General features: G+C 38.9%; 1 protein-coding gene across 1 annotated transcript in view; it reads left to right on the top strand.

The window, feature by feature from the left end:
* The window catches only part of phldb1b (pleckstrin homology-like domain, family B, member 1b), a 103,389-nt gene that overhangs the window by 44,306 nt on the left and 40,119 nt on the right, over nucleotides 1-18,964 (top strand). The window contains exon 6 of the mRNA XM_088346082.1: nucleotides 9,711-11,161. Within this exon, the coding sequence (XP_088202208.1) occupies nucleotides 9,711-11,161 (1,451 nt within the window). The remainder of the gene's footprint in view (nucleotides 1-9,710; nucleotides 11,162-18,964) is intronic.

Raw genomic sequence — 18,964 nt, 5'->3', positions numbered from 1 at the left:
CGAATTATCACAAGTAGTCTCAAAGGTTGTACGGACTACAGCCTTCTGTTACACCGTCCCCTGATCTAAAACCTACCTGAGGCCAAAAAAAAACCAAAAACCTCAGAAATAAAAAGAAAAAAACTTAAGAAGGGGCCGCACATGAGTTAAACTACTGATATGGCCGAATGTTACAGTTACTCAGCTGATGACTGGAAGAAAGCAAATATACCGAACAATGTCATGCTTCTTCGCAAATATGAAATTGAGCAATTTCATGCGTCACCCATTTCACATCGTAACATATTTTAAAGTGAATAGAACCAAAAACAAGACCATGCTTCACATTCAGTACGATTGCACAACTGTAGAATTCTGTGTCAGCAAAAAAAAAAAGATTTCCAAACCTTTCAAACAAAAGAGTAAAAACACGTTCAATACATGAATTTGCAAATATATCTTATCTAAAAAAAAATTTTATCGGATGAACAGTGCAACTAAATTCTGTGCTGTGTGGCCAACTAAGTTAATCCACAAAATGTAAGTGAGCTAAAAAAAAAACATTTAATTTGGAAATATCATATAAACGGGGTAGAACAATTGATGGTCGCGGCCCTTCCAGCTTGTCAAAAAGCACATTTGTGAACTCATTAGAAATTGAATAAATTATTGAATGATATGGAAAAGCCCACATAATGTCACTGAATACAATCTCAGGTTTCAGGTGTGCAATATAAATATGGTTGCCACATAAAGAACTGATGTTGCTCACTGTGGTTTCAAGCAATGGTCACAGACGTTGTGCGAATGCTCAGACCTGTGGAAAATTAGAGGAAATGTTGCCCCCTCCCACATTTCCCACCCTTTATCCCTGTTCCTGAACTTTAATTTTCCACCATATAATGTTAGGCACAAATCATATAATCTAGTGTAATCCGCATCAGTTTACTTAATATGGTTGAATTCATAATCCAGAATTCCAAACGATGCTCTAAATGGATCTCAAAATGAACAAAAAATAAATTTAAAGTGCTCACTGTACTGTATTGAAATATATATTATATTATTTAGAGAAGTTTAATAGATTATTCTGCAAGAAGTAGTCCTGTATTGTTCACATATTTTGGAAAGATTTATGACAGAAATTACATTTGAACAGTTTGTATTTCAGAGTTCCAAAAGCACAAATTAAAAAAATAAGGAAATGTTAGAAAGTTACTAATGTAGTGCTATATCCATTAATAATAGTCTGTAGTTTGCAGCCCTTTGACACTCTGACTTGCCTTGACTTGCTGTGTATGGAGTGTATCAAAGGAGGCTGCACGGCAGCTGGTGGTTAGCGCGCAGCCCCACAGTGCAGAGGTTCAGGGTTCAAGTCCATCTACCGCAGCCTCTCTGTGTGGAGTTTGCATGTTGTCCCCGTCATTTCCTCCCACATGTCAGAGTAATTGACTGGTCCAAAATAAGCATGTGAATGGTTGTGTCTCTGTGTGCCCTACGACTGGCTGGAAACCAATTCAGGGTTTCCCCTGCCCACTGCCCGTAGATGGCTGGGATGGGCTCCAGCACCCCCGTGACCCAATGTGGAAAATGGATGGAAGGATGTATCAAAGGAAAATATGAATTTTTTTCAAGATGTCAACATACCGGCAAACACTACTGCTTTATGCGTTAGACTATCGCTTTTTGCCCTTTTAAACAGCCTGCCACCTTTAAAAAAAATCTTCTGCATTTTCGATTTTAAAAAACAAAAAATCTTGACTCAAGACTAGTACTTAAGTCTACAGCAGCTTTATTTTGAAGCAAGTGTGGATGAATAAAGCACTCCAAATGATCACATTAGATTTTCTTTTTGGTCTAAGTTTGCACTTTTTTTATAAGCAAATGTTGATTGTTTTTTTAATATTCTGGAGAGGGATTGTGTTTCACGCCTAAAAATAGAGCGCATGATAAAATCTACCGCTTGTGTCAGAAGGTTTTTAAACTACCACATGTTGCTGGCAGGAAGAAGACTGTTGGCAGGGTCCCCTTCGATTTGTAATGGAAAAGGGCAAAGGGAATTTATGGAAAATGTGTATTTTATACAATTTTTCTTTATACATTTTACACTCATTAATCTTTTGCCTTTCCCGTGTTGTGTAGTTGTTAAAAAAACAAAAACAATAAAACAAGTATAGTTTTGATTTCAGCAAGGGCAAGAACAAATTATGGTTAAAAAAGGATCTTTTAATTACTTTAAATAAATTGACGGATGAATGACAAAGAAGGGGCCAATACTTTGTTGTTATGGCTGTTAAAGGGACATGGCGTAATATTTGTACTGCTAGGGTGTGATTAGATAGCTGAAAACATTCCCTGCGGCCATCTGCTTCCAAACCTATTAGTGTGGATCATCCTCCCTCGGTTCACTTTCCTCACATGGTTAGTCTGTGCCTTGCCATACTTGTATTTGTTTTATAGTTTTATTTTCATTGTTATTGATTTTGTTTTTATTTTGTTATAACCATTGTGTGTGTCTGTATTTGGTGTTCTTGGTCAGGGAAAAGGGAAAGGATTTTCTTTTTTTTTATAGTATAGTGAATGTTCTATAGAGCACTTTAAGTGGCAATTCATTGGCTAAAAAGTGCTTTACAGATAAACTTTGATTTGATTTGAATAACTGTCCAACACAATTTCTGTAAAATGACTACAAATCAGACTACAGTAATCCCTCGCGGTTATTGGGGACCAAAACCACCCGCGAAAAGTGAAAATCTGCGAAGTAGCGACGCCCCTTCAAAAATGCTTAAAAAAAAAGAGTTTTTTTAAAAAAAAATATTTTATTTTATTATTATTATTGTTTAGACCTGCGAAGCTCTGAACCTGCGAACGTGGAACCACGAAGTAGCGACGCCCCTTCAATAATGCTTAAAAATAACCAAAATAAAATAAATGTTATTATTTTATTATTATTATTTTTTAAGACCCGCGAAGCTCTGAACCCGCGAACGTGGAAGCGCGAAGTAGCGAGGTCCCACTGTACTGTACCTCAAAACGTGTACCGTTAAGTACGCGTCTTTAAAGCCGAAAACAGTACAGCGAAACCTTCAACATAAAACGAACAATAAAACGGATACTTTTATTGTAAGTTTGAAGAAAATACATTCATGCGCCGCATATAAGGATGAATTTTTAAAAATGTATTTATTGAAACCGTAGATCAAATAAATTCGTTGTTTTCACGTGAGATAAATATTACTTTTATTTTATAGGCGAACACCCGAACCGGAAAACGACAGAAATACAGTAACTTGACAAACCACTGTCGATGCTTACCAAGCACCACCGATTCCTTTAAATAAAAACTACCGGACAACGCCATCCGTCCTCGGTGTGCGCTGGCTGGGTCCTCCGGGCTTAGTCCCAGCCGCTCTGTCGCTGGCGCCCGGAGGATGTAGCACTAGCACCCCCGTTAACCAAAGAACAGGTGGACGGCGCGTAAGGCTGACCAGCTTTTATTAAGTCACGTGAGTAGCGTTCCGCCGTAAAAGGACAAATCATTCCACACGTTTTTCCCATTTTCTGTTTCTCATAACGGAGGGTAAACATTGGCGATATTCGAAGGTCTAGATGAAATAAACGTGGCCCGCACGGTGCGGGCGTCACCTAAACTGAGGTTTTCTAATGAAGTTGGGAACGCTACCTTTCACTTCCCAAGACTATGACATCACCGTGGGCTTTCCCCGAGTGAAGGGGTTTGCGTATATATCCCCCTTAAAACCCACGCCCCCATCCCATTTTATGCCTCTGCACCCCAAGCTGTGAAATAATGACGACATGCACTTGCGCCCATGCATACATCTGTGAATAAATGTATTATTTTCACCTTGTTGACGTCATCATATATTAACGCCGCAAAACAAGCCTGCTTCGATGCAATTGCTGTGACTTGTCATTTAGCGTTAGCGTGAAGCTCAGCAGTGACAGGGGTAGCAAACAGAAGCTACTCCCTTCCCTGGGGTGCCAGGATAAGCTAATGCATTATATGGGGGGGTTCTGTCTTTTTAAACAATACAGTACAGTGGTACCTCTTCTAACGAGCTAATTTTAACCAGGATCGTGCTCGTAACTCGAATTTCTCATGTAACAATCCAATTTTTCTGATATGAAATAGATAAAAACGAATTTGTCCACTCCCGTCCTCCCAAATGCATGACGTGAATCCTAAAAAAGCCATAAAACACATCTACCTGATTACTAAAAACACATTCAGGTTCACTAGGGCGGCAGTGGCTCAGGAGGTAGAGAGCTCGTCTTGGGATCAAGAGATCGCAGGTTTGATTCCCAGTGTCTTACCCAATGTCCTTGGGTAAGACACTGAACCCCTAATACCCCCAATAAGCAGGTTAGCGCCTTACATGGCTGCACGGCCGCTATTGGGAAATGTGAAGCACACTGTAAAGCGCTTTGGGAAGTCTTGACTTGGAAAGCGCTATATAAATGCAGATCATTTCATTTCATTCAACTAGTAATTAAACATAAAAATATAGTTATGAGATAAATGAGGTGCTATTGACAAAATTAAGTTGATAACGTATGTGTCCATGTGGTGCTTTTGCACGAAGTCAAAGGGATCACATACTTGTCAAACTTTTCACTATATTTTCTACATTTTTTTAGCATTTCACATAGTGTAGTCTGTATACCAATTTTTATACCGAAACATATATGTGTGTATATATATATATATATATATATATATATATATATATACACATACATTTATTATTAAAAAGAACAATCTCGTCTTGCCCATTTTGTCTCTTATCCGGATCATCTCTGTAACTCAGTGTTTTTCAACCACTGTGCTGTGAGACCTTGTCTAGTGTGCTGCTGGAATTTGCCCAATTTTATCTTTCCAAAAAATCAAGCTATTATTCAGTATTTTCTTTAGACGGGGAATTGTAATAGTCATCCATAACAGTAGGTGGCAGTAGATTTTTTTAATATACTTTTTATATACTAATTATCTGCTCATGAGGTAGCACAGTACATTTAATAACTTAATTTGTTTAACAAAGCGTTTTAAGATTGCATTGTAAAAAATAAAAACATAAATAAAGCACATCATTCTTTTTTATCTCATCTCATCTCATTATCTGCACCGCTTATCCTCAGCAGGGTCGCGGGGGTGCTGGAGCCCATCCCAGCAATCATCGGGCAGTGGGCAGGGGACACCCTGAACTGGTTGCCAGCCAATCGCAGGGCACACAAAGACAGACAACTCGCTCTTTAAGTATTATTTTAAGTATTATTTTCTTCTTTTTATATACTAATTATCTGTTTATGAGGAAGTACAGTGAAATATTTGACATAACTTCATTTTTAAACATTTTCCACGGACGGTGTCCCTCGGAACGTTTTTATAAATAAAAGTGTACCTTGGTTTAAAAAGGGTTGAAAAACACTGCTGTAACTGATAGCATACAACAACATCATCGTAGACTGCTAATATTGTCATTGTATACAACGATCTGTCTTGCTGTGAGTAGGTGCCGCGTTGTTTGTCATCGTTATTATGGTTTAATAAAGATTTTCAATCATTAGATAGATAGATAGATAGATAGATACTTTATTCATCCCCGAAGGGAAATTCACATTTCCAGCAGCATCCCTGAGCTGAGAACAATACAATAATAAAGCAAAAAGAATACAATATACAAATACCCAGTGTGACGTGCAAATGCCCTCTCTAGCGTGTTATATAGAATATCTAAATAGTGCTACACAGAATACATATTGCAATAAAATTCGGTAATATGCAATGTAAGTGGTGTGGTTTAATGTGGGCTTTTACTCTGCCGGGTAGAGTTAAAGAGCCTCATGGCATGAGGAAGAAAATATCTCTTCAGTCTGTCCGTAGTACAAGACAGTGACAGCAGTCTGTCGCTGAAACTGCTCTTCTGTCTGGAGATAATGCTGTGTAGTGGATGCGATGGATTGTCCATGATTGACCGCAGCTTTTCCAGTGCCCGTCTCTCAGCTACTGTTGTTAGGCTGTCCAGCTCTTTGCCCACAACAGAGCTCGCTTTCCTAGCCAGTTTATTGAGACGAGAGGCATCCTTCTTCTTGACGGTGCCTCCCCATCACGCTGTCGCATAGAAGAGGGCGCTTGCCACAACTGTCTCATAAAATATTTTCAGGAGCTTTTTGCAGATTTTGAAGGAGGCCAGCCTTCTGAGGAAGTAAAGTCGGCATTAATAAGGGGAGCAATCGCCCGAGTTTATCAAGTATGAGATAAAGATGATATGAAAGCACTGACTGTACACTTAACATTGAAGTTACTGTAACTCTAAATGAACACACACAGAAAGCTTTTTTATTGCACATTTTGTATTATCTTTTTTACCTGTAGTAGTTTGCATGCGCAAACTGGAATGTTGACGCTGGCAGTGAGCAGTCATGAGTGTTCTCTAGTGGTAGTGTCAGGGACTGCTCGTAAACTAGATTTTCCTAGGAACAGTGAGCAAGATTTTTGTTAAAAAAAAACCCCCTGAAATTCTCTGTGTTTGGATGTGCTCGTATAGAGAGGTACCACTGTATTCATGTTCCTAAAATACTGTATTTCTGCACAATCAAGAAGAGGTGTGCTCCATTTTTTTAAGTTATGAGTTTTTGTTTCTCATTACCCACTTCGTGATATTTGGTTCACATTACCTAGAATACAGGGAGTATGTGTGTGTGTGTGCGTGGTGTGAAATGCTGATGCTGAGGCAAAATCCAGAGCTTGTAATATTTAATACTGTATGTACAGTGGGATACTATATAATTCTGACCCACACGCCATCATAAGCTGATAAGACACTGGGGGTGAAACAATTGATGGATCAAACTCAAATTTATGATTTAATGCGTCTCAAATATTTTTTATAGTCATACATTTGTAGACAACATGGGTGGCCAGTTCACACATCTGCCCCACAGTTTAGAAGTCTTGGGTTCAATTCCAGCTACCATCCTCCCTGTGTGGAGTTTGCATGTTCTATCCGTGCTTGAGTGAGTTTTCTTAAGTGTTCCCGAAACATGCAGAGTATGTCTCAGTTGTTCCTAGGAATGAGTGCGTGAGCGAATGGTGGTATGTCTCTGTGTTTTCTGTGATTGGCTGGCATCCAAAGTCAACTCCCACGGCTACCACGACAAGTGGAAATTTAAATATTTTTTCAACTCAAAAAAACCCAACAACTGCGTCTGCATTATTTGACAAGAAATTCTAGCTTTTATCAAATAATATAATATCAAGAGGCACTGACAAAACATTCTGACTACAAAAGCTTAATGTAGACAAACATTGTGAAAAGGTTCAGCAACTGGAAGCTATTTTAACATCACAGCGGCGCTTTTTCACGAGACCCTGCGAGTTAAATGAAAAAACTACAAGGGCGAGCTACGAGGTCGCAACGCTGATCGCCAAGCACTGCAAACCCTTTATAGAGGATGAATTATTTCAATGACTGTTCAAAGAATGCCTGGCTGAATAGTCAGCCCCCACCCATTTTCAGCTTACCAAATCTGGCCCGCTCTTTAAAAAGCTTGGACACCCCTGATATAGGTTCATTTACCCATGTGGGCGATATTTTTTATTTTTTTCACAATTTAGGGACTCTGTGTCTCTTTAAAAGTGTTCCGCAGATGGGTACAGCTAGATTCCAGTTTTTGTGTATGTTTTCATTATGAATATCGATCAACATGTTTGTTTATTTTCTGATACTACATTATTGTGAATTTACTTGTTATACAAAGGTATGTTTAAAAAAGTGTTTTCTTTAATTAAAAAAATGCAAACAGAATTAGATTATCATATTTATCAATCTGCTGATGAATAAAATAGGTGTTTCCTGTAGCCTTGATAGACACTCAAACCAGTTCTAATCCTTTGCGGGAGTCCCATTTTCATTGACTCTGTTTACATGCAGGGAATCGTCAGACTGGGAAATTGGGATTTTTGGATCAAATAGGTATAAATCATTGATATGACGAGTGACAAACACGCTGTCTGTATACATGGTATCTGCAAACAATCTGATCAGAAGTTGCAGAGACGTCGTTGTCGCCTTGTGCATACACGTTGTGCATACACGTTGTGCTCGTATGTGGCCTATCAGAAGTGCAGATTTTCACTATATGTGGATTTATACAATTGTGCCATTTTTGCCATGGGGGCGTAAAATAACATGGAAATGTCCCGGAGTAATCGACCGATACACATGAGTTTTGTTAAGCAAGTAAGTTGGAGTTTGTGTGTATCATGTATCAATATACAAGTTCACAGTTCTTTCCGGTACCAACAAAGAAAAAAATATCCCGGATGGGGGAAACTGCGCATGCGCTGTAATACCCACACGCAATTAGACCATTCAAATAATCATACATGCACGGGAATTAGAAAATGAAAGGACTAACCAACCATTTCTATCAGTCAAACTAAAAACACAATCAGGTTTATTTGCATGTTTACTTTGCATTAGTCTAATTTGAATAAACGTACATTTTGTCACATTATTATCAGATTGCTTGGATCCATCATTATTAAACGAAATATAATCAACATTTAGATTCACCAAAAAATAAAGACATTATCTTTTGCGTAGCAAAAGTTTCACTTTCCTATGATGATATGTTTCTATGTGTTGCTGGGAAAAATCATTTTAAAGTATAGTTTTGATGCTCTGATTATTGCCACAAGTCCACAAAAGGAGTCTCTTGCACGTCGCTCATTTCCCTTGTCACCATTGGTCTCGTTGACAGACGACAGTCAAGTGAGACTGTCAAGATTAGATTACGCCGTCTGTGTCGTTTTTGGACCACAGGGTAATTAGGTTATGCAAACAGATTTGCTTTTTCCTGATCCCTATCCAAAGTAAGTGCTGCCAGTGTCTCTTCGAGTTTCTCCTTCTTTCCCTCGGTGTACATAGATGAACTCCTAATTTTCGGAAAAGTTGTAAAATCTTGTAATAGGATTTATGGATTTCATAGTAAAATTAAAATTTGTCATAGCTTGTTGTGGTTATGAATCACTAGATAGTTATGAGTGTATTGTTGAATTTAACAAATTAGGAACAAACTGTAGCTATTTCTTGCACGCTCTATGAGTGTTAAATTTGTGTTCAAGCTAGGGTTGGAGAGTATGTCAAATCAATTTGATTGACATTCCATTCTAAATATCAACATTTTGAAAATTTGCTGGATGTGAAATTAAGGGGTTGAACTAAAGAGTTCAATTTTAATCACTAACTAATAGTTCAGCTGATTGAAAGCTTTTGCACAATTGACACAATAACTGTTTACAAGATTACTAAATCTTTTTGGTTAAACACAGGTACAAGGAGCATTATTCTTTCAGTGCACGCGCCATGAATTTAAATTTTACGTCCAAAATCTAACATTGTCATCCAAACACTTTGCATAGGGTTCTTTATTTGTCTTCAACCTTCTTAAAATAAGTGTTGGGTTAGGTTTGTGGTGTGATTTAATACTGATTAACATGACATTCCCTGAGAAAGATGGCAAAAACCAAAATGATATTCTTAAGGTAAATATTGCCCAGATTTTGTTCAAACTGATTTAAAATCAGTTTTTCCTGAAGATTTTAGTCTGTATTCATTAAAAAAAGTGATCAAAATAGAAATGTTGTTTATAATAATTTTGTTTGTGTAGATTGTGACGCTTAATGCCATCCTTTTTCCTTTTTTCAGACTCAGAGAGCTTGGTTAATGGAAATCATCAGGGCCAGTCGTCCCAAGAAATTGGGGGGAAAGCCCAGTCCGAGCATAGTGCCATTGTGAGCTCAATCGAAAAGGACCTCCAGGACATCATGGACTCCCTAGTCATGGATGACCTTGAAGCTTGTTCTTCTGAAGACAAAAAGCAACCTGGAGCCCAACCAATTACTCACTCACCCCTGACGCCCATGGTAAATGGTGGGGGCAGGTATTTGCTGTCCCCTCCCACAAGTCCTGGAGCCATGTCAGTGGGATCCAGCTACGACAATACATCTCCTCCTTTTTCTCCTCTGTCTTCCCCTTCAGCAGCCAGCAGTGGTAGCTTTACTAGTCCATCTCCTGGTGGGGCACCCCAGGATCAAAATTCTTCTCTACCGCCAGTGCCTGCACGTTCCTCCAGCTACAACTTCACCAGCCATTCACAACTTCTTCCTCGGACCACTCAACCTAATTTCAATGGTGGCGGCACAAGTCCAAAGGTTCAAGAAAGCCCGAGGTTGCAGAGGAAGATCTTAGGGGAGGCTACTTCCAGCCCCAAGCTAGGACGTCGAGGATTATGCCAAGATGGGTCGGAAAGTCCCAGACAGATCTCGTTCTTGTCTTCGAATGAATCTATCAGTAGCAGAAATATCGTGCCAAGCAGCCCAGGTTTCAATACCAAATTTGCAGCGTGTCCTTCTATGTCCCCCAGTATGAGGAACAAAACAACCACATTGCTTCATGAAAGGCCCGCTAGTCCTTTTAAAGAGCAAACAACCGTAACCGATCGCTCCATCAACTCAAGTCCATCCAGACAACTTTCTCAACCCATTAAGTCTTTCCAGCCTCCTCTCGATCCTATTGTCCATATCATTCAAGGCTCACCCTGTCAGCAGCCACCAGACAGCCCTCGGATGGCGAGACGAAACGTAGAACTGAATGGTGGAGGAGGTCATGTGCGAGAACTTCCACCCCTGAGTCCCTCCATTGCTCGCCGAGGCATTCCAGTACTCCCTGGGGCGCTTCCCGGAACAGTACCAAGTACAACCCTTAAGACACCTGATAACGCTGTTGGTCTTGGCAAGCTCGTGTCAGAGAGTCCGAGGCTTCATCGTAAGGCCGGGATTGCAACTCCAGATTTGACTGGTGGCGGGGGAATGCGAGCCCGTAGCCCTTCACCCACATCGCTGATGCTGGAATATGGCACGGGAATTCCCAGAAGCAGTTTTGGCAATACACTTTCATCTGCACACAGTCTTGGATCTTTGCCCGGTTCATCTCCCATGTCCAGTCCCAGAAGCAATCGGAAAATGACATCGGGGCGACCGGGAATGAGAGAGAGGAAAAACAGCATTTCCGAAATCAGCGACAATGAAGACGACCTTTTGGAATACCATCGGCGGCAAAGGGAAGAACGACTTCGGGAGCAAGAAATGGAGAAACTGGTGAGTGCAAAACATCTCTCCGTTAAACTTGCTGGAAATTGATTCTCAGTTATGACAATGGCAACCATATCAAAGGATTTTTTGTACTCTATTTTGTAAGACTAAAACTATCCATCCATCCATTATCTGCACCGCTTATCCTCAGTAGGTTCGCGGGGGTGCTCGAGCCCATCCCAGCTATATTCGGGCAGTGGGCAGGGGACACCCTGAACTGCCAGTCGCAGGGCACACAGGCACAGACAATTCGCTCGCTCATCCACACCTAGGGACAAATTGGACCGGCCAATTAACCTGACATGCATGCTTTTGGAATGTGGGAGGAAACCGGAGTGCCCGGAGGAAACGCACCCAAGCACAGGGAGAACATGCAATTTCCAGACAGGAGGTTGGATCTCATGACCTCAGAATTGTGCCGCACACCCGCTAAACACCGCCCTGCCGTGCTGCCCAAGACTAGTACTATTATTCTAATAATCAATTATTTTCTTGATCAATACAATTAATTAATTTTTTTCTCATTTTAGTACATTTATTAAATAAAATCAATTGCATATGTCAGTGTGTAAAATGTAGACGTATGGTATTTTATAGTTTACAATAATGCTGTTGTAAATAATGGTCACTACATTATTTTGAATGATAACAAAGCCTATTTTAATTCTAATTCAGTTGCCAGTTTGCCCCATACCACTTTAGAAAATTGCAAAAATGTTGATCATCATTTTTACAAGTCAAAGCAAATTCCTGAAGTCAATTTGAAAACATCCACTTTCAAGAACCTCCCGTATTCTCCCCCCAAATATACAATCAAATATTTGTATACAAAAATTATGTTCCAATGCAAACAGTCTATAACTGGTAAAAAAAAGAAAGTGACTAATTTTAGGGATTGTTGAAAAAAACTAATTTACCAAATTTTTAGCAACATGAGCAAAATGTTTGATCACGATTCATGACAAAGATCATCTATCTTTTATTGTTATTTTGAGAGGCATGTATAACACTTGGTAATCATTTATTCTTTAGTAACTGAAATTTTGATATCTCGGAGACTTTTCTTGTTGAAAATATATTTAATGATTAATTGATTATTAATATAGCAGGTGATGAGTTTGATAATAGATTAGCTGTCGATTTAATTATGGAGCTGTTGCACCCCATGCTAATTTGTCCACACTGGGTGTTTAGATTATGATTTGCAGTGTTTGCATGGTGCCAAGCAATGTGTGAAAGTGACATGTTGTAAATAGCCATATGGCAGCAATCCTCCACAGTTTTCTAGCAGTGAGGGAGACCCGTGAGAGACCTTTTCCCAATCGGCACAAAGCAGAAAAAAACTGCTTGCTGGTGTGCAGGGTATTTAAAAAAACATGTATCCTTCTGTATAAAATATTATTTTTATTGCCCGCAAACAATGACCTCAGTTGATAATTTTAAATTATTTTAATATATATTTTTTTCCCTTTTCATTTATTGTAAAATATCATACCCCCATTTGAGAAACCATTATATAAAAATACAATATACATTGGTACATTTTAAAATATTATTATCAAATAAAAACATGAAAAATGCTGTATGCTAATTTGTTTGTTCAAGAATTTTTTTTATACAGTGACAGTCAATAAAATATTGAATAATCAGTTTTGGTGTTTTTTATGACTCCTTACTTTGAAGATTGTGTAGTTTGAACATTATCATCATTGGAAATGTGGAGAGAAAGTGCTGGAGAAAAACAATGGGCGCTAAAGTGAAAATGATATTGATTTTGGAATTAACATTCCAACTTCAGTTTCGATCATGCAGCATAAAAATTATTCAAAATGAAATGGCTCCTCAACAAAAAGTATACGTTTTTACGTCGCTCAAACTATGGTTGAGAATTTTTTATTTCAATGTATTTTGTGATTGAATTCAAAATCTGCTTTCCAAAGAACATCTGCTTATCTGTTTTTGAAAAATGATGAAAAAGGTTTATTTTTATTAAGACGTGTTCCATGATCTGCTTTACATAGGAAATCTTAATGTTTGCAGGCGACGTCTCTTGTGTTTACGCAGGGGATGAGCCAACAGTTTAGTAATGTCTGTCACTCGGTTGTTGGCTATTCAAACTGCTGCCGACGTGCAGCCTCAAGCTTTGGGGTGCCAGCATGTTTCCATAGTGACCACATTGTTGGTTGTTTCCTAAGCTTTGCGAAAGAGAAGCAACGGAAAGTGGACATCTTGTCCTTCACCATTCAAAAACGAAAATGGCAATTGAATGTTGTTTTTTTGTGTGTGGGCAATTGTGCAGAATCACGCTTGGTGTCACGTTTCATTGACTTGAATTCGGCAGTGTGGCGTCAGTTTCCACTCACTCGTGGTGTGAAGGGTTTTCAGCCTTTATAAGGACCCTTGATTGACTGGTGACTAGACCGAGCAGTTGTGTGCTTTGCAAGTATGCAACTCGGATGAAGTTGGGGAATAATATTTGTGCTCTTTGTCTAATATTGATTCCACATTTGTGAAAATGCCTTTATCACTGTTTTTGCACAAAATTCTCCCTTAATAGTTTCTACCTCATTTTGAATGTTTTGACGATTTGGATTAGTTTTCTAAGTCAGGGATCAGGGAGCTTTTGGACCCAAAAGCCATGAATGCAAATTCTATGTTTTTTTTTTTTGAGAGCCCCACCTTATGTTTTAAAGCAAAAAACACCCAACCTGTTCTCCAAAAAAAGCTAGTTCTTTAGCCAATTTTATTTCACTGTGTGACTTCAAGTGACAAATCTGTGAAATAATAATGCGCCATATCGACAAGTATCCCACTTAAAATGATCCTGCCGTTACTTAAGATCCATCCATCCATTTTCTTACTATTGTCACAGGGGGTGCCGGAGCCCATCTTTGGCCAATGGGCAAAGGACACCCTGAACTGGTTGCCAGCCTGTCGCAGAGACAGACAACTATTTATACATTCATTCACAATTAGGGACAATTTTGGAGTCTCCAATCAACTGGCAAGACATGTTTTTGGACTGTGGGAGTAATGAGAATTTTTATTTTGTATATATTTTTTTCACTTATAGTGATTGTTTCCGGTTGCACCACACAATGCATTGTGTCCCTTTGAGGAAAACAATTTACCAAAAATAGCCAATAAGAAAAATAATATCGTATTTTCCGGACTATATGGCGCACCTAAAAATTGCAAATTGGCCATAAATGTAAAGAGTGTGCCTTATAATCTGATGCACCTTAAATACTTGCAGGTTTTCACAAAAGCGGCGGGGCTCGTAATTAGTCACAGTTGATTCACTGCCATGAGAGATGTTTTGGCCCAGGAGCGTATATGTTTATCCATATCAAAGAGACCTGCAACTCCCCACACAACGGATTACAAAAAGCACGTTGGATGAATCTTTCAGAGGGGTTGATTTAAGAAAAAATGAGTTATTGTTATTGTGAAATCAGTGGGAGTACACAGCTTTAAGGCAGCTGGCTCTGCTTAAAAGGATGCAGTTACTTGGTGTATCTTGTTTTGCTTTGTCGACTTTGTGAAATATTTAAGAAGTCTTTCACGCTTCCAGAGTATGAATGATCTAGGGAGCTGCTATCTTGCGAAGCGAATATTTTTTTTTCAACTTTAATTTGCAGGTCAGTCTGTGTAGGACTATTAAACAGCTTGACCTGGTACGTTTGCTGGCATGAATAGATTACCACTTTATTTGTAATTAACGACATTATTGCAGTGCCCTTGTCAAAATTAAAAATTAGGAACTGTGCAAACTAAACTTTTACATTGTTTCACAAAAACGATATAATCAAGTGCGGATGTGATATGGCCCTATTTCACTTATACCCCCCCAAAATGCAACATTTTCTTAAAGTCAAGCCAAGTCATTTGTATAGCTTTTAATCACAAAGAGTCTCAAAGGGCTGCACAGACCACAGATTATTGCAAACTACAAACTATTATTACACCATCCCCAGATCTAAAACCTACATGAAGGCAAGGAAAAACTCAAAAACCTTAACATAAGGAAAATAAAGAAACCTTGAAGGGACCGCACATGAGGTAATCCCCCTTCCAGGACGACCAGGCTGCATCAGATGTTGCAATAACAAATACTCATACAGTACTTTGTAACTAGATTGTTACTTTCAGAGTAAATTAAAAAGGAAATACATTTGAGATTAGCAGCAACTCCATATTGCACTACTACAATCCCCTGTAAGTAAACACACAATGTAAATATGTTCTGCTTTTACGTGCCCACACTTTCTTGTGTAAATATTGTGCCCATCCCAGCCATCTCCAGGCAGTGGGCAGGGGACACCCTGAACTGGTTGCCAGCCAATCGCAGGGCACACGGGGACAGACAACTCATTTGCTCATTCACACCTAGGGACAATTTGGACCGGCCAATTCACCTGAAATGCATGTTTTTGGAACGTGGGAGGAAAACGGAGTGCCCGGAGGAAACCCATGCAGGCACGGGGAGAACATACAAACTCCGCACAGGAAGTCTGGAGCTGGATTTGAACCCACGACAGGTTCCCATGACATGTGCCGCACAAGCGCTAACCACTGCTCCGCCGTGCTGCCCCAGTAACTCTCTATTAAAGTTAAATAAAAAAGACACTTTTTGAGAATTTATAAAGTATTAGGATCCAAAAAAGGTAAATACAATTTAAAGAAATGTGAGCGTAAAATTAGCAGTCTCAATTAAGCAGTACAAGATTCTGATGCAAAAAGCAGTATTTGCTCATGCTCTCCAGGAACTCGGGACTTAGCAGAGCTGCCGCTGTTTACTTTGCTCTAACATTATGCTCATTGTAACGTTAGCAATGGTGGTAGGATGTAGAGCAGTGGAATGTTTATTACATTTTCGGAGGAGTGTTCTGCATCTGCCTTTTTCACGTAAGCACTGTTGCTCTGGTCAGCAGTTTGTGACTGCGATATTGGGACAACTTCTGCTTCAGTGGCTTAGAAGGCTTGGGGTGGGCAGTGTCCGAGACAGAAGGCATGAGAGATGGGGAGGCTGGGCTGCATCTGAGCCTAAATGACCCAGTTTTAAATACATTTAAATGGTCTGTCGAATAAATTCAAATGCCTATACTTCAAATTGCTGATAATAAGCGCGCCTTATTATCAGTCGACCTTTAATTAAAACATAACTTTACACTGATTTAATCAGGTAATTTTGAGCGTCCGAGCGTCTGATGACAAAAAACCACAACAAAATGTCAGAAATCAGCAAAAACAGATATTACCAGCACCGTTTTGCTTGATTATAATTTACCGGAAATTGAAGTTTATGCTTCCATTGGCACCCACTTGGAGTTTAATACAATGGAAAAAAAAATCGTAATCTTCAAACTTCGAACTAAATATTTTATTATATAAATATGTTTTTGCCTTATTTCTCTCGTAAATTGAGGAAATAAACCGTAAAATGTGCAGAATGATAGATACGGTCCAAATGCCAAAACAAACCCCCAAATAGATGATAAAAGAAGAGTTTATTCAAGCACGTCTAAGAAATTCACAAACTTGCATGCGCACTATGAATGAGCTGACTGGGGCTTCTGCGATTTTGACTCTAAGCCAGAAGATAGCAGCTTGACAGTAACAAAGTTCTGAATTCCTTAGAGCTTTAACATTACTGGAGTTTTGAAGTATGACTGCAAAGAAAAGGAAAAACCAACATTTGTTTGGTGTGCTATTTTAAACCATTATTCCATAGATAATCCCATTTCTGATAATAGACCACGTTTAAGACCGTCTTGTCTGCTTCTGTGATCACCACTAGACCGTCTGCCAGACATCCTGTCCTGGCAGAGTCTCTTGGCTTGCACCACAGGTTTGTGGAACAGTCTCACACTCGTGAGCGCCCTTCTCTTCAGAAATCACAGATGACCTAATGTTATAGTTGATGGGTGTCAAATAATTTAGACCTTTTGTCATTATCACTTACAGCACCACAATGTGATCTATTTGCTTCCAGTTCTAGTCTATTATGAGTTTGGCACTGCAGATAGACGTCACAAATGATGCCAACCATTAATATTAGCAGCCCAAATATATCTTCATAATGCCATAATGCATAGCAGGCAGCCCATTCCCGAACACAACCAAATATATTTAGCTTGTGTTGCTTACTGAATCTGTCAGCCTTGCCAGATAAATACAGTACAGGACAACCTCAGTGTGGAAACTTACCTCATTATGTATTTTATGGACTCTTTATTTTTTTCTGTTAAAACAAAAATCAGATCAAGAATTAAACTATTTTTTAGATGAAGAACAATTTAGTTTTTAAAACAAATAAGGTTATTTGAGTCGGGTTCACAATTTGTTTTTAGTGGCTTGCTCAAGTATTAAAATGTTACAAAAGCTGCAGTTTAAGGATTTCTCCACTAGAGGGGGTCATTCGCCTTTTCAAAAAGAGTGAATCTTTGAAAGAATGAATCATTGAGCAATCAATTGGGTATCTATTAACATTTTATATAATTTCAAGAATAGAAGGTTGGAACAAATTACAGGTTATAAACTGCATTTGATGGGTCTACAACTGTAATTGACAGTACATGTCAACCTCAGCCACTTGCTCCCCTTGTAAATGATTTAAATTCCCCTTTTTAGGCAATAACAGACCTTACAAACACAATGCGACCCCTATTTACTCACAGCAAGACAGAATATGTAGAATAAAGACAAAGACAATTTGTAGTACCGTAAGTTTGTTTTATTTACTTAATAAAAACACTATTCTTACACAATTGATCTTACTTATTCCTCCACTTGCAGTTGAATGTAGTGTTGCTTATCATACGTAGCAGTATATTTAGAAAAAAAATCCTGTACAAAATTGTTGTACGGCATACTCAATTGGAATGATCAAAAACTGGCTAAAAGATATAAGTTGACTGGAATGCAGTAATTCTGATTCTGTCCTCCGTACAACAAATGTTTTCATCATCATATCATGTGTGGAATAACGTGCTAGTTAAGTTACTGTTTATTTTTATTGTGGAAAGTACCTGAAATACAGTACATTTTTATTTAGTTTTAGACCACTCAACAAAACTTCCACTTGAGTAAGTCTCCATGATTTGTGAGGACACAAGCTTTTTACGTTTCCGAAAGGTTGCACAGTTTGATCAATCCCTTTTACTTGGGTAGCTTTATAGATGTATACTGTATTTGTAGGAAGTGACTACCTGTACCAGATAGAGGGCAGAAATAAGAGCAGGACATGATTTATCTGCTTGCTCTGCCTAAACGGTAAACTGGTCCTCTTCCAAACAGGGCAGCACTCGTAAAGGTAATTCGGTTGCTTTGCTCTCGATTTTTCCAGTGTGATTGGATTCAGAGTAGCCTGTGGAAAGCTCTGGTTTGTCTTTTTGAACGTAGTGTCAATTTCATGGCTACAGGAAGGGGGTTATGTAATGTTTTTCATTTAAATTTTGGTTCCTTTGTGAACCCCAACATTCTGTATTGTGAATTTCGTGCACCTTCCTGAAAGTTTGCATCCCCAAATATTAGACATCATAAAGAACGCTGTAAGTTCTGTTGCTGCACTAAATTTAATAAAGTTTATGACACAATATCACCCTGCCTCCTTTGGCTGTACCTCATGGGCTTTTAAAACTGCACAGACATGTGTTTTCCCAAATTTCGGTAATTTCACAGAATCCCTCATATGGGCACAACACAGGAAGTACAAGAAAATTGTATTTTGCACTATTGTGGGTATGAACACAGCAGACCTGATTGAAGTGACTTCTCTCATTCACCTTTAGATAGGGCACATTGAAG

Source organism: Urocampus carinirostris, chromosome 10, assembly GCF_059441175.1.
Source record: "Urocampus carinirostris isolate Australia breed hairy pipefish chromosome 10, RoL_Ucar_1.0, whole genome shotgun sequence".
Taxonomy (NCBI): Eukaryota; Metazoa; Chordata; class Actinopteri; order Syngnathiformes; family Syngnathidae; genus Urocampus; species Urocampus carinirostris.
The sequence above is the reverse complement of the archived record's forward strand: the minus strand, read 5'-3'. Positions and strand labels throughout refer to the sequence as shown.